The 14,903-nt window shown below is 42.5% G+C and overlaps 1 protein-coding gene across 14 annotated transcripts in view; it reads right to left on the minus strand.

Moving 5' to 3' along the window:
• Positions 1-5,556: 5,556 nt before the first annotated feature.
• ARHGEF28 (Rho guanine nucleotide exchange factor 28) overlaps positions 5,557-14,903 on the minus strand; it is a 312,161-nt gene continuing 302,814 nt past the window's right edge. For all 14 annotated transcript variants that reach the window (XM_082457061.1, XM_082457062.1, XM_082457058.1 and 11 more), the window contains one exon: positions 5,557-6,773. In XM_082457061.1, the coding sequence (XP_082313187.1) occupies positions 6,610-6,773 (164 nt within the window). In that variant the 3' untranslated portion in view covers positions 5,557-6,609. The remainder of the gene's footprint in view (positions 6,774-14,903) is intronic.

Here is a 14,903-nt window from a genome sequence, read left to right on the forward strand (position 1 = left end):
TATCTCCAAACTGAATGAAAGAGGAGTCATTGGGGAAGGGAGGGTTGGGGGCTCGTGCAGAAAAAAGGGCCACTTCTCTAATGTAACTATGGTATCTAGTGAAATTAGCAAAGAAAGTATAATCCTTGTTTCTCACCAAGTTCGTTCTTCGTCCGCAGACAATTGTCTCTATGAGCTTTTTGGCTGCTGTAACCAAAACTTCTTACTTTCCTCTCTCCAGAGAGTTTTATTGGTAGGCAGACTACTAGGATTCGATTAAGGGCATATTGAAGTTTCTCAGCCATGAAGCTTCTACAAAACTACTGAACCATGGTCCCCCTTCAAGTTACTTCACCCAAAACAATATTCAATCACCAACTTAAAGGAACGGCTTTGAACTCACAAGCCAGAGGCAAAGAAATGGAATGGAAACAGGATCAGGGTTCTAGTTCTGTCGCCTCTTTGATCTCAGATTTCTAAAGGCTCCTGTTCATCCGCTCATCCCCTCAACTGAGTAAGTCTCATGAAGCTCTTATTCTGAGTGCAGCATCATGGCAGGCTTTGTTAGATCATGGACATCTCCCAGGGCAAAGGAAGATGGGCTGTGAAAACCTGAAGCAGTGATGCCCCAGCTAATTTAGCTCTTGAGCAAGCTCAAGCTCGCCTTCCTCCCACCCCTATCACCAGCATGTAATCCCTGCTATCGTTTTTAGAGTGGTTACTGTGTGGCATTTACTGTGCTAGGCTTAACTCATTTAGTTTTCACAACAGCCCTGCAAGGCATGGATATTATTATCCCCTTTCATCGATAAGGGAACTTAGCTCAGAAGCAAGGTTGCAGGATTGTGCAACTCCAAGAGATTCCATTCACGCTGGATTCCACGAGCAAATCCAGACAATGTAAGTGGCGTTGTGTGACCCTGTGGTCCTAGGGAATTTCAGTAAGCAGAGCCCAAGTCTGATTTTTCCGTACCTTTTCACTGCCTCTGTCACACTTAGTAGAGGGAGCTCTGTGCCTGAGAGGCTGTCGGGAAAGAACATGGCGGACTCTTGGTGGTAATCACAAGATCACTGTGGAATCTTTCTCCCATGTGTCCTCTCTACTCTTCTTTCTTTTCCACAAAGCCCTAAGTGGTAGATGAAGATGGGCTGAGGGGTGGCATCCGAGCTGATAAAAAAAAGGCAGGTGGTGGTCAAGATAGTGATATAGGAAGATCCCGTGTAGTCACCTCCTCCCCTGGACACTCCGAATCTATAGGAGCATATGGAACAATTTCCTCTGAAAAAGACCTAAAGACTAGCAAAACAGCTCCACCACATCAGAAAACAAGAAAAGGCCCACACGGAGGCGAGTAGGAGAGGTTGAGATGTGGTCTCACCCTAAACCCCCAGCGTGGCAACCCACCATCTGGATGGAACTCACAAACTTCTCCCCAAGGAACAAAGGGTTTATCCCTCACATCAGGCACCCCAATTTTTGATATCAGCACTTGAGACAAGTCCCCCAAACATCTGGCTTGAAAACCAATGGGGCTCACAACCCCAAGCCCCAAAGGGCTGTAGGGACCTGAGGACCAGCTTTTAAAGGGCTTCAGCCTCACTCTCTCCAGGGCCCGGTGCAGAAGCAGCCCTTTGAAAAGCACGCAGACTTTATGTGAAAGAGATTCATGTGCTGATCTTAAAGCCTCGGCCTACAGGGCGGAGCCCCGTACTTTTCTGGAATGGGGATGGAGACACTGGCACTCCCTAAAGCCAGTGGAGTCCAGTTGTTTTCCCCTCTGCAGGTGCCGCCTCCCCTCCGGCTGGCGCCTCCCTAAAGCCGACTCCCCTCTCCCTGCACTAGCATCTCCCACAGGGGTGCCCCAGGTTTTTGCAGCTGCAGCCCAGGGGAACAGAGGCAGGGATGCCGCCATCTTTGCGCCCTCCCTCTGCCTGGCTCCAGCTCACCGGTATCCCCCAGAAAGGAGTTGATACACTCTTCTGGCGCCCTAGTTTTTGCAACTGTCGTCCAGAGGACACCTCCAGATCGCCCGGCTCTCGTGGCCAGCAGGGCTTTTGCTTGCGTTCCCATGGCACTGTATATATTTTACTGTATTTATATATTTTAAAGCTGCTGCCTGAGGGTCTGGCTTCGTAAACAGCCTAAACCTAGGTGCTGACTGCAGTCCCCCCGCCCACCTTTAGGACACTGATAGGTCTTGGCACACCTCAAACACTGGGAGCCACGAAAAATAAAATAGGCTGCTTGGGCGATCACGAAGGTTTGGGAGACAACCAAAAGCTAGGGCAGGTTTGAACAATAAGGTTCATCTCCTACGACAAGAGCAATCCTGCAAGATCTGGAGAGGTGGCTGTCTCAGCTAATATATAAAAACCCCACGGAGTCAGGTAAAAGGAGAAAACAGGAATATGTTCCAAAGGAAAGAAAAGATAAACCCTTAGGAAGAAAACTTTACTGAAAGGGAGATAAGAAAATAAAGCAGAAGAGCAAAGTGAGACTTTCTCCCTCCCCATCCCCACTTCATTCCTCCACTTAAAACTCTGCTCCCTCTCTTGCAATAAGCATCTTCACGTAGCCCCCAGGAGCCCCTCTACTTTTGGTTTCTTGTGGCTTAGGATCAGTAGGTAGATACCCAACTGGCCATTTGACCAGAACCCAGTTGCTTTATGGTGGAGGCGGATGTGGAAGGGTGAGGGGACACGGTATCATCATTTTGCCCAGCACTCAGCAAGCCAAAATGCTGAGACGCCGAGGTTTGCAGCAAAGAGAGGGCTTATTCGCAAGGCAGCCAAGGGAGAAGCCGAAAGAGCGCATCTCAAATCCACCTCCCAGAGAAGCAAAGGGCTTAGGGGGTGGGATATTTATGGGATAACAAATAAAGAGGCAGGGCCGGCAAAGGCGTGGGGAGCGTGGGGAAACGATTGGAAAAATCTGCGGTAATCATGGCTCTGCTCAGGTGTAACTAAGCTCCAGTGCTCTCTGCACGTTCTAAAACGGAGGCGCTTTGCACGCTCTGAGGGTGGAGTTTTCAGCCCCCTGACGTCAAAAGGTCACGGAGCGGACACTCACGCATGCCCAGTTGGAGGGTCCTGGTCCTATCCAGTCTTCACCAACTCAGCTCCAACTAGACACAGCTGACTCCAATTCGCGGAAAACAACTGGGGCAAACATCTTGTTTAGGCTCCGTGCCACCTGGAGGACAGGCAAGTCTTTTGTAGATGACCTTGATTAGTGAAGGCAGGTGAAATGGATTTGACTAATGCTTCCCCGGGGATTCAGCAGTCCTCCATAACCCAGCTCTCTATGGAACCTGATCGGTTACCAAGTTGAGAGAGACACTTCCATGTTTTCCCACCACTTGTACCAGAGTGCTTGGAAGAGTCCGAGGTAGATGGATTTTCTCCCTGGACACCTTGATCCAGAGGGGAGGAACACATTCTGCAGTACCTCCAAATGTGTACTCCAGTGGTCTTTTCTTTTGTGTCTCTGGACTTTTGCTTGGGTTTTCCCTCCTTACTTGGAATGTCTCTTCCACACCCTCTGACTCTACTTATATTTCAAGCCTCAGGCATCTTATACTTTAGGACAACTCCCTTCATTCCACATATTACTGGCCCCAACATGCCCTTTCTCCGAGCTCCCATGGTGATCTGTATTTCTCAGTTATCTGTTCATGTGTTTGTCTTTTCCAACAATTTGCAGGCATGTTCATCTTTACATGCTTCCTAACAGAGTGTTTGGCCTTTAGCAGAGGGTCAATAAATGTTTATTGAATGAGTTGAATGGAGGTTTAGATGCAAATGAGTTGAAAGCTAACCTTATGAAGCCTTAGTCCACTCTTATAGCTAGCCATCTCCAGGCACCTGACCCCTCTATTCACTGTTTCTGGCTGTGCAGGTGCAATCTGCCTAAGGACTGGGACCAGGCTGACCAATTATTAAAAGAGCTTATGATAGGATAATAATAGCTAGCATATGTTGAGTGATTACTATGCCCCAGGTACTGTTCTAAGCACATTGCATAACCATTTAATTCTCACAATTCTGTAAGGTAATCATCCCTGCTTTATAGATGAGGAAACTTAAGACCTAGAGAGGTAAGTGACAGGCCAAGGACACAGCCAGGAAGTGGAAGGTCTGGCTCCAGAATAGATACTCTACTGCTATGCCTCTCTCATTGAGAAAGACAGAGATGGTTGAACCTTAATAAGCTCAGTTTGATCCTGAGTTTGAATGGTGTGTCCTAGGTCATAAGAAGGAAAACATATTCCTTTTCACTTTTCCCTCATCCCATGATTCCATCTTGCTCACCTTCTTCATTTTATATACGCCTTACGCTCAACATCACCACCACCACCTCTGCAGCGATTATTTCTCCCCTTTTCTGAATGAGCAGGGCTCCATTTGTGAGTGGGCTGGAAGTGTCACAGGAAGGACTCCAGCAATTATGCAGCCCTGATGAAGTGCAGAGAAGCTTGGACTACAAATGAGATGCACATGAACTTATGAAACCGGGAAGGAACAGGGCAAAAATGTTGTTTTCCTTTCTGCAACAAATCTCTAAAGGGATGAAGGTTTCCTTAAGATCTTCAGTTGGTGGGAAATATCCTTTGAGGGAAACTTATTTATGATGCTGAGAAACAGGGTGGTCTTCTCCTAAGATGAGTGAATTTCTGTTAGAGCCACAGAGTGAATTCCACGAGATCTGAGCTCATTATATAGTGAGGACAAACTGAAAAGGAAGAACTTAGCAAGAAAGTGTTGAGACTTAGATTCAGTTGAGAAGTCATAATATTAAATTTTAAAATTACCAAGAGGAACCTATGAATAGAGATATATCAAATAATGCTGAAGCTTCCCCTGGGTGGCTACACAAAGCCCCAGAGTTTGCAGGGCTTGAAAATCAACCGAGCACATGTATTTTTAAAGAACTCCATGGAGATTTTGAACATCTTTACCTGTTTTCACGTATGGTTATTTCCATAGCCTCTGTCAGGAAAAAAGGAAAGATATTTATAGTTATCAGAGCAAGGATTTACACTGAAATATCTATACGCTTTTTATTTGAAGGATAGAGAATTCTGGAATAGACATTATTGGAGAGGGAAGATAGATCTTTCTCGGTAGATGTCTTTAGGAATAGAAGATGCACCTTATAATTTAGGAGTTCATCTTGGAGATGAAGAGACTGATTAAAATTTTAATAAGCTATTATCCATTCTGTGAAAATTAGTCTCTGAATCTGTTAATATGATTGTGACCAAAATGGCCAGAAGCAGCAAGAGTCAGAAAAAAGAGTGTCCCCCAAAAGGTTTTTTTTAAAACTCAGATTAGACTTGCCCAAGTGAAAATATAGGTTAGTTATTCCACTGGTAACTTAAGTGGGAAAAAACCATAACGGAATCGGGGTGAATTTTTTTCTCTTCCTATCACAGCTCCCTTCCCAGTAAGTGTTGCAAGCCTGGGTGAATTTAGTATTCCTACTTTATTTTCATTTTTAATAAAGGGAGATTGTGTTTGAGTGTGAAATGTGTATTTTACTATGGTTCTAAACAGTTTTAAAATTTCAAAGTAAAATAGCGAGGTAAAAGATATTTATTGACACTGACCAAAACATACACAAATACTTTTGAAGAACAAACTGAAAACATTTCCTGGTTTATTTTCTCACACAGAGACCCATATTACCCTGAAAGCAAGATGTGCCAGTTTTCCTTTGTGGAAAAGCACATTCAGGCAGCAAGCTTCCCCGAGAGAGCAGGTTTTGTCCTTCAGTAACTGCTGGGCAGCGATCCTTCCAGTGAGTGGTGGTCTTTGGTGCTCCCGGGACCAGAAGGAGGCAGGCCAGCTGAGAGAAGCAAGGGCTACTAAAGTCTTACTTCAGTAGCAAAGTGTCGCTACTAAAGTTTACCTCGAACCGACTTGCTGGGGCCCTGCCTCTGGGCTGTGTGAAAGATGCTGCTGAACTATGACTTCAAAGCCCACAAGCATTAGGACCACGAAGGTGCATCTGAACAGTCTCTGGCCCAGGTCCCAAGAGTCCAGATTGTGTCCACAGCAGAGTGGCCACCCGGTAAGGACAGGGGTCCAAATAGGGTACCTCGGTTGCTTGGTTACTGTTCACCACCAGGAGTGACCCCTTTGATGTCCCAAAGACTAGCCAAGAAAAGAAAAGTCCTTTTCCACATCCTCCTCGCCTTTAAGGGCCCTGAGGTCACTCCTCCTAATCAGCTGCTGTGATTGTGAAAATTTGCCAATTATATCACTCTTTCCATCCAAAGTGCTTCACCTAGATCTTAAAAGGCATTTCAAAAAACAAATGATCCCGTAGAAAATACAATATGGAATTTTACTCTAGGGTCATAACAACTTTGAACATATTTCTGCTTATCTAAGTTAATTTCTCCTCCAGGAGTCTGGAATTAGGTGTGATAAGTTAATGATGATACAAACAGAGTTGTTTTCAATAATTTAATTATTAGACTCATGCCCCCAAAATAAACTTGCACGAAATATTAAACATTACTCCTAAAGCAATTTGGACACAGTCACACACACGTCAGGAAAGGAAAAAAAAAAGTCTCCCCAAAATGCCAGTATTTTGTTTCATTTGGAAAAATAACAACACAATTAGAGGTAAACAATAGTTTCTTCTGCTCCATCTCCAGTTTCCCCGTCTTGTCTGGTTACTCTCTGTAGATTTAGCTTTGCTTCTGCTATGAACGTTTGCAGCTGAGGGCCATGCGGATTTGAGTCCTGGGGGGGCAGGTATGCAGTCTGAGAGAGGTCCAAATCTGCAACAGACAGCACAGGTCACAGGAGAGTCAGCTTGAGACCTACAAGTCAGGTGAAACCATGAATCAGAGTTCAGAGCCCTCGAAGATTGGGAAATGCTGTGGCCATAGAGCTAGCCACGGAGAGATGAGGGAGTCCAGTGAGAAAGGAATGAAATGGATATCTAATGATTTAATCAAAATCACTAAAATGGTTGGTTGGGTGTACAAACATCTCCTGTGGCTAAAAATAACCTTTACAAAATACTCCCAGCAAAACCGTCAAACAAAAACTTGTTACCATTTGTGGGCTGTTCAAACACTGCACCTGCTGAGAAGGGGGTGCCCAGTTATTTTTAAAAATGGGTTCAACCTCTTAGAAATACAGTTATCTACTCCGGCTACGTGTAATAAGCCATATTTGCATCTGTACAGCATCTTCCCTCAGAGTAACTCAAAGTCCAGAACTGATCGGGAAGACTCAAATAATGTACCTGGGACTTTCCTGATATGGGGGGAGGGGAGGGGAGAAAGGAGATGAAGGATGGAGACCCTCCAGCCTCACCATTATGCAAATCTGTTAACACCACACAAATCACTTAGCAAAAGGAGCCAGGTTCCTGGGGAAAATCGTCCTGGTAACAACTCTGACTGTGTTTGTTATTTTTCTGGTTACCTAGCAACAGCAGGGCACAGCCTATTTTCCCTTTTCTGATAAAACCCTCTAATACATGGTTTAAAGGAAAGGCAAAGGGGGGTTTTGATTTGAAAAAAAAGCAAGGCTGTTGCTGCAAACCATATTCTCTGCATTGCTCCACTGACCACCCTCCCGGAAGCCTGGCTATGTGGGAAAATTACAAATAACCAGCTTCAGTTGGAGCAAAAAGCAGTCTACATGGAAACCCAGGTGGGGAAGATGCAGAGCCCTGAGGCCCACCTGTTCTTTTTTCAGTCATTAACAAGAGGTCATTCTAATCCTTGCCACATTTTATTCAAAGCCTCTATTATTTAGATGGATACACATAACTGCCAGCACTGTGGTGACAAAAATGCTTGTCATTTTTACGCTCCTGACAAGGATCTTTGGTTATTAGCGGAGACAGGAAGCAAGGCCTGGCTGGAATGAAGAGCAAAATGTCCACACAAGGCTCCACCTTCAGGGATGCGCTTCCTTTGCTACACCCCCTTTCATCACTTCTTCCAATAGGAGGCAGAGCCAGTGGGAGAGGGGCAGCCAGGGCTGCAGGAAGTAGACACAGGTCACCTGGAGGAGCTGACCTGTGCCTCCAAAGCCAGCCCAGGAGGACCCTGGGGGGAGAGGAGGGGAGGAGAGAGGTGGGGAGGAGAAGGGAGGGGAGAAAATGGAAGGGAGGGGAGGAGAGGGAAGGGGGAAGGGGAAGGGAAAGGAGGGGAGGGGAAGGGAGGGGTTGGGGAAAGGAGGTGAGGCTGCACTCCACAGCTCTGCTCAAAGGTTTAGGCCACCCCTAACTCTAGGTATCAATGGGGCACAAAGAAAAAATCCATTTACATTGGGGTGACTTGATTCTGTTGATCCTAATCCCGTACCTCAAATATTGGGCTCTCACTCACTACTGAAAACATGACCACTGAAAATGCCTCTAAATCCACCATGTGTACGGTGCCTTCTCTGAGCACAGCAGCTGTTCCAGGCCTTTTACAGTCATCATCTCCTTAAGCCTCAAAATGTTGTAACGCACAATTTACAGATTGGGAAACTGAAGCTCAGGCTAAATTCTTGCCCATTGTGCAGCTAGGAAGTAATCCAGATTTGAACTCAGAGGATCATTCCCACTTGCTCATCTGCTCAAGATTCTCATGGTCCCCATTTCTCGTTGTGCTGGAAATGACTTGACCATCTTTGCAGAATTAAGACACCCTGGATGTGTAATGCTTAACCTCCCTAAGTACCAAATTTTGAACAGTCACTTACCAAAAAAAAGAAAGAAAAAGACATTCTGAGCTCCTCCAAACCGACACAGTAATTACTATAAAATTAGGAACCTCCCTCATTCAATCAGGTAAACACAAAAAAAACCCAGGCAATGATTTCACTATCAGGGCAATACAGATCAACCTAGAATGTTCTCTGTCCTTCACCTGTCTGTGGTCACCACACATTTTCACACTTTTAACTCCTTTTCCTAGCCATGGAAATAAAACCATTTCACCTCTAAAGATAAACGTTCCCAGTTAAACTACTGATGTTTAATATTATACAACCTAAAAAACAAAAACACGCCTCAGAACTTCCATCTAGCAGAGGCTGACACACTGGAGAACAGTTCACCTAAGCCACCAGCCACAGCGCTGCCTCCTAGCCCACGGAAGGTCCAGCCAGGGCGCAAGAGGCGCTACAGGGAGAATGAACACTCATCCACTGAAAGAGGCAGTTGGGAGGTGATTGCTGACAAATGTGACAAAGCGGGCAGAAGGGAAGTCCTTAATCCATGTAAGTTTCCTTCCTCTGGGCTATGAAACATGCAGCAAAGAATCCAAAATACTGGTGATTCTAGGCATCCGGGAAGTCCCCTTCACGGTTTCAAGAAAAGACTTGTTCAAAAAGAGCCAAAGAACCCAATACATTTCAGAAAGAATTCTTTTATCTTAAATTGTAGGCTCCAGTTCAGGAAGATAGAGAACCAAGAGTAAACATGGGGGGAGATTTTTCATTTGTGTGTGAGTATAAGGCGGGTAGAGAGAGAGATTTAATCAGAACTTTTTCAAATAAGAATAAAAATCCAGGAGAAAAACATCTCCTGGACCCTAAAGTGAATGAAATGGCCCACGTTGTAATCCCATATGTATTCATGTTGAGCTTGTGTGTCACCTGGAGGGCAACTCAATTTCCTTCTCCACGTTCCTTCTTGGTTTCTACCTGAACTACTTAGGCAAGGTCAGACAGTCTGTCTTTGAAATTAGAAACCGTCCTGTGATTTCTGATTTTATTCCTCCATTTCAACCCTGAAAGAACTCCAGCACAGCAATTGTATATTTCTCAAGGTCAGCCACCTTTTTCCACACGCTCTGCCCTAGAGAGTAGGATCGTCATACAGAACCCTAAACTGAAAAAACATTTGTTAAAATAAACCCTCGTTGATCCAGAAAGCAGAATTCTTGGGGAGTAGAATTAATCATCCAATTTTATTTGTGATCAAAATGCCTGTAAATTACTAGAAATAAAAATAGAATACCTCTTTTTTTGTGGAGAAAAGAACCCTCTTGTACTGTTGGTGGGAATGTAAATTGATACAGCCACTATGGAGAACAGTATGGAGGTTCCTTAAAAAACTAAAAATAGAATTACCGTATGACCCAGCAATCCCACTACTGGGTATATATCCAGAGAAAACCATAATTCAAAAAGACACATGCACCCCAATGTTCATTGCAGCACTATTTACAATAGCCAGGTCATGGAAGCAACTAAATGCCCATCAACAGACGAATGGATAAAGAAGATATGGTACATACATACAATGGAATATTACTCAGCCATAAAAAGGAACGAAATTGGGTCATTTGTTGAGACGTGGATGGATCTAGAGACTGTCATACAGAGTGAAGTAAGTCAGAAAGAGAAAAACAAATATCGTATATTAACGCATATATGTGGATCCTAGAAAAATGGTACAGATGAACCGGTTTGCAGGGCAGAAATTGAGACACAGATGTAGCGAACAAACATATGGACACCAAGGGGGGAAAGTGGTGGTGGGGTGGGGGTGTGTGATGAATTGGGCGATTGGGATTGATATATATACACTAATATGTATAAAATGGATAACTAATAAGAACCTGCTGTATAAAAAAATAAAATAAAATTCAAAAATTCAAAAAAATAGAATACCTCATTTTTTAATAAGCAAAGAAATATTAACACAATCATAATTTGGTCAGATAAAAAACCAAATGCTCTTATGATGAAACAAAACTTCAAACTACAAAGAACCTTTTGATCTACTGTCTCAACACAACTGTCCCTCTTAGTTGACATAAAAGAAATAATTTGCTCCTTCCCATACCTCTGGAAACTCAACAGAGTGAGCATTATTAACCTTAAAATAAGGACAAATAGGCTAAATCACATCAAAGCCTAGCTAAACCAAGTGGAGAAGTAGAATCTTGGTGCAAGGATTTTTTTTCCTATTTAGCTGAACTTTTCTCCACAGCCTAAAACTTCTTCCTTCGCAAGAAATTTCCTCAGTCTCACTGTAGGGTCTAAGTAAGTCTTCTCATGAAGTTTCTAAAAATGATTAAGTATACACATTTTGGCTGGTACTATCCCCTTTGTCTTATGGGCAGGGGGCGGAAAACACCCAGGCCATGGGCTGTATGATGTGCTGATACCCAGAGACAGTTCCCCAAATCCCCCCATTTTTAGCCCTTCATTGCAGCCTTGATGGGCTAAAAATGCGTTTGTTGACATTTGCATTTATCATTTTCACACTTTGCTCACCTGCTATTGGAATTTCAAACTATGAAGGAAGAGAAGGTGGGATCTGGGTGACATACAACCGTGGTATCGGCACCTGAAAAGCTGACACGAGCGGGAAGAAAAATTGGCCTTCCCTGCATCAGCTCACCATCATTATTATTCTTTTGAGCCAACTGGATAATTGGTTATTTGCAAGACTAGACTGTAAAGTCAAGGTGTAAAATGCAACCATGTGTCACACTGAAAATGAATGAAGTGCCTCCCAAGCTGAGAAGTGAATGAAATCTTTTAAACCACAAGGTAAATGTAACCTTGGGCGAGTCACTTCCGCTCTCTGGGCTTCAGTTCATGAAGGATTGAACTGAAATCATCATTCAGGCCTCTTAAACTTCTTATACTGTAGGAGAATGTTTACACCTGTGTTTTGGCTCAGTAATGCACCAGATACTATTCTAGAAGTGCAACAAATGAATTCATTTTTCAACTGCTTTCTGCTCAAGGAATACAAATTTATTACCTTAAGTTGCATTTAAAATAATGTTTTTAGGGTAATTTCCGGACATATGCCCCACCCTTCTACTTTCAGTCTTCCCTACAACACGTATTTGAGTTGAGCCCACACAGCCCTCAGAGCACAGGATTTGGAAAGCTACCTAATGAGTGGAAGATAAGGTCCATGGTCAAAATCTACACATGATCTTCCCTTCTATGAACAGCAAACCTAACAGTAGTTTGTCATAAAGAAAGCGGTTGTCTATTGTTTTAAAATATTTAATTCATGTAGTCTTTGCCTTTTTCTGGATTTTCTGAATAGAAAAGCATTTTAAATCCCAATAATTTTTAAAGAAAAGCTTTGTTTCAATTTAAAAGCACCAGGATAACTTCCATCATAAACATTAACTGTCCAGGTCTGAATTTAACTCCACATTACCCAATGGCCAGGCAGACAGCAGGCCAGTGCTACAAAAGCACGTTGAGTCAATGTTTGGATCATTGATGATGCGTGTCAGCCCTCTCCGTGTCTTATCCCAATCCATTCTCCCCAAGAAGACTCACAAAACAGAGCTTCTCTCTGGGTCTTGGCTCTGTTCTTGGTTATTTTAATGAAGTGTTCAGACTCATACTCTGTACTACTGTATCCCTCGTGCAAGTTCCTATAATCAAAATTCACACTTTCCTAGAATAACACCACCTCAAAAAAATTGTCATTCATATTCCAAGTCTGCAAAATAAGTTGTAGTCCCCCATTTAATGATCGATTCATGCTTATACTGTGAAACATTTACAAAATGGTTTCCTGATGGCATTACTGGCAATCACTATTTTTTTCTCAGGAGCATTAATGCACAGCATTTTCCTTCTAATGGAAAACACTTATTGTACAAAACTCAAGGTGTCCTCAGAGCTAAGGAAAGTTGGTCTCCCTCACTGCTTTTGCTCAACTGCATTTCCCATAGTGAGCCACAAACAGCATGTGAACATCTGGCATAAAAACCAATCTGGATATCTGAAGCCAACGATCTCAATGAGTGTTAGGATTCCCTTCATTACTCCTCACGTACCAATCGTACACCTGAAATAAAACAACCGAAGTGTACTCTGGGGTTGTATACGTGTAAATGTGTAATGTAAGAAAGCAAGCTCATAATTTTTTTAAGTTGTGACTGTTAGAGTTGGACTTTATTTTCTTACCAGTAATTAACATATTTGGAATAATCTATGTTGGTTATGCAGGCAACACTGATAAGAAACACAGCAATTGAAGCAATCAATACATTGTAACAATGTATTGTAACAACCTCATTGTAACAATGAGGTTACAATTATGTTAACACAAGATGCATTATGATACGTCAATTGTCTCTGTGTGAACTTTGATTTGCTCTCACACTCTCTCACCCAGAAGGGTGCCCATGTTACTGAGTCATGACCTTAACATCAGCAAGTCCCATGGGAGAACGGGGCAAGTGCCTCCACCTTCCCCTCTTCTTTGAGATGCATTTCAAAGTGTGTTTCTCTAATCAGGACACTAATAGGTATAATGATAAAAGAACACAGTGATCAAGTAAGTTGATGAAACTCCGGGTTAATCAAGTTTCTTTATTGACAAATTCCTCAGAACTTTAATAGGTTCACCTGTATTATTAATCTCTGAGAGGGAAAAACTGTATGTGGCAGGTCCCAAACTCGGGGAGCTTTTTCTCATAGTGTACTTTTCAGTGTTGTGTTCTATGTAATATACTTTGGGGAATAGTGCACTAGAGAATAATAAATCTATTATAGACTAAGAAAGAAAGAGACAATAAATGACCAAGATGCCAGAATAAATCAGGGGTGGGAAGCTGGAAATAGGTGAGGTTTTCCAAATTCAGAGACTCTTAACCCTGTATATAACATCTATAGCAGACTCGGGCAATCATCATCAATGGCTGCTAAAAGCATTAGGAGAAGAGCTGATGGGGAACTTTATAATGGATGGACAACATCCGAACCCACGGGTCAATCTTAATATCACAAAGAGAGAAACGGACACCTCAAGCCTCCTGATGGGATGCAAGAGGAAATATACAACATCTACAATATAGGAAACAGACAACTCCATCTATGAAGATTTTTTCATGTCAAAAAATAAAGCCTGCATCTAGTCAAATATCAAATGTCTATTCCCAACTACCAGTTTACAGGAAATATAGAGACAGAAGACTACGTTAAGTGACACCACAGGGAAGCAATCAGCAAAATCAGAATGTAGAAAATTTTTCAGAAAATATATTTTTTTCAGAAAAAAAAAATGTCTTTTCACCAAATAAGCAACCCAGTCTTTTCAACAAGTTGTAAGATTTCTTTTAAAGGCAACGGAACTTTAGATTAAAAGACTTGTGAGATACACAAACCAAATGCAATACATGAAATTATTTGGATCCCAATTCAAACAAACCAAGGGAAAAAAAAATTGAGACAATCAGAGAAATTCAAGTACTGAGAGTATGATTTTAAGTAAAAACTGTTAAATTTTTTAAGGTGTAATAACGATACCGTGGGGACTTCCCGGGCAGTCCAGTGGTTAAGACCTTGCCTTCCAATGCAGGGGGTGCGGGTTTGATCCCTGGTCGGGGAGCGAAGATTCCACATGCCTCATGGCCACAAAAACCAAAACATAAAACAGTAGCAATGTTGTAGCAAATTCAATAAAGACTTTAAAAATGGTCCACATTAAAAAAAAAAAAAATGATACTGTGGTGATGCTTAAAAAAAGAGAAAGAGTCCATATCTTTTAGAGAAAGATACTGAACTATTGAATATTTTGGGATGAAATGATAGGATATCCTGGATTTGCTTTAAGATAACCTAACATGAGAGGACAAGAGAAAAGGGCATCGATGAAACAGGATTGGCTGTGTCGGTAATCGTTAATTCATTAAATGATTCTATTTTTGTACATGTTCCATGGTAAGTTTTTTTAAAGTCCATACTCTTTCATATACTTGGACTATAAAATTATAAAGGGCTCTCTGTTATTCCAATAGCATAGCTTCTACATGTCTGATATAAACAGAATACTGTGGCAATAAATTAGATGTCTCTTCTGGATGTGAAATATGTATAGATCAGTTTTAATACAACTGTATGACAAGTCATTGGCAAGTGCTGTGTAGGGGGTTATATCTATTTAGAAAGATACACAATTTCTATTA

The sequence above is a fragment of the Balaenoptera physalus genome (genome assembly GCF_965194825.1).
Source record: "Balaenoptera physalus genome assembly, chromosome: 3".
Classification (NCBI taxonomy): Eukaryota; Metazoa; Chordata; class Mammalia; order Artiodactyla; family Balaenopteridae; genus Balaenoptera; species Balaenoptera physalus.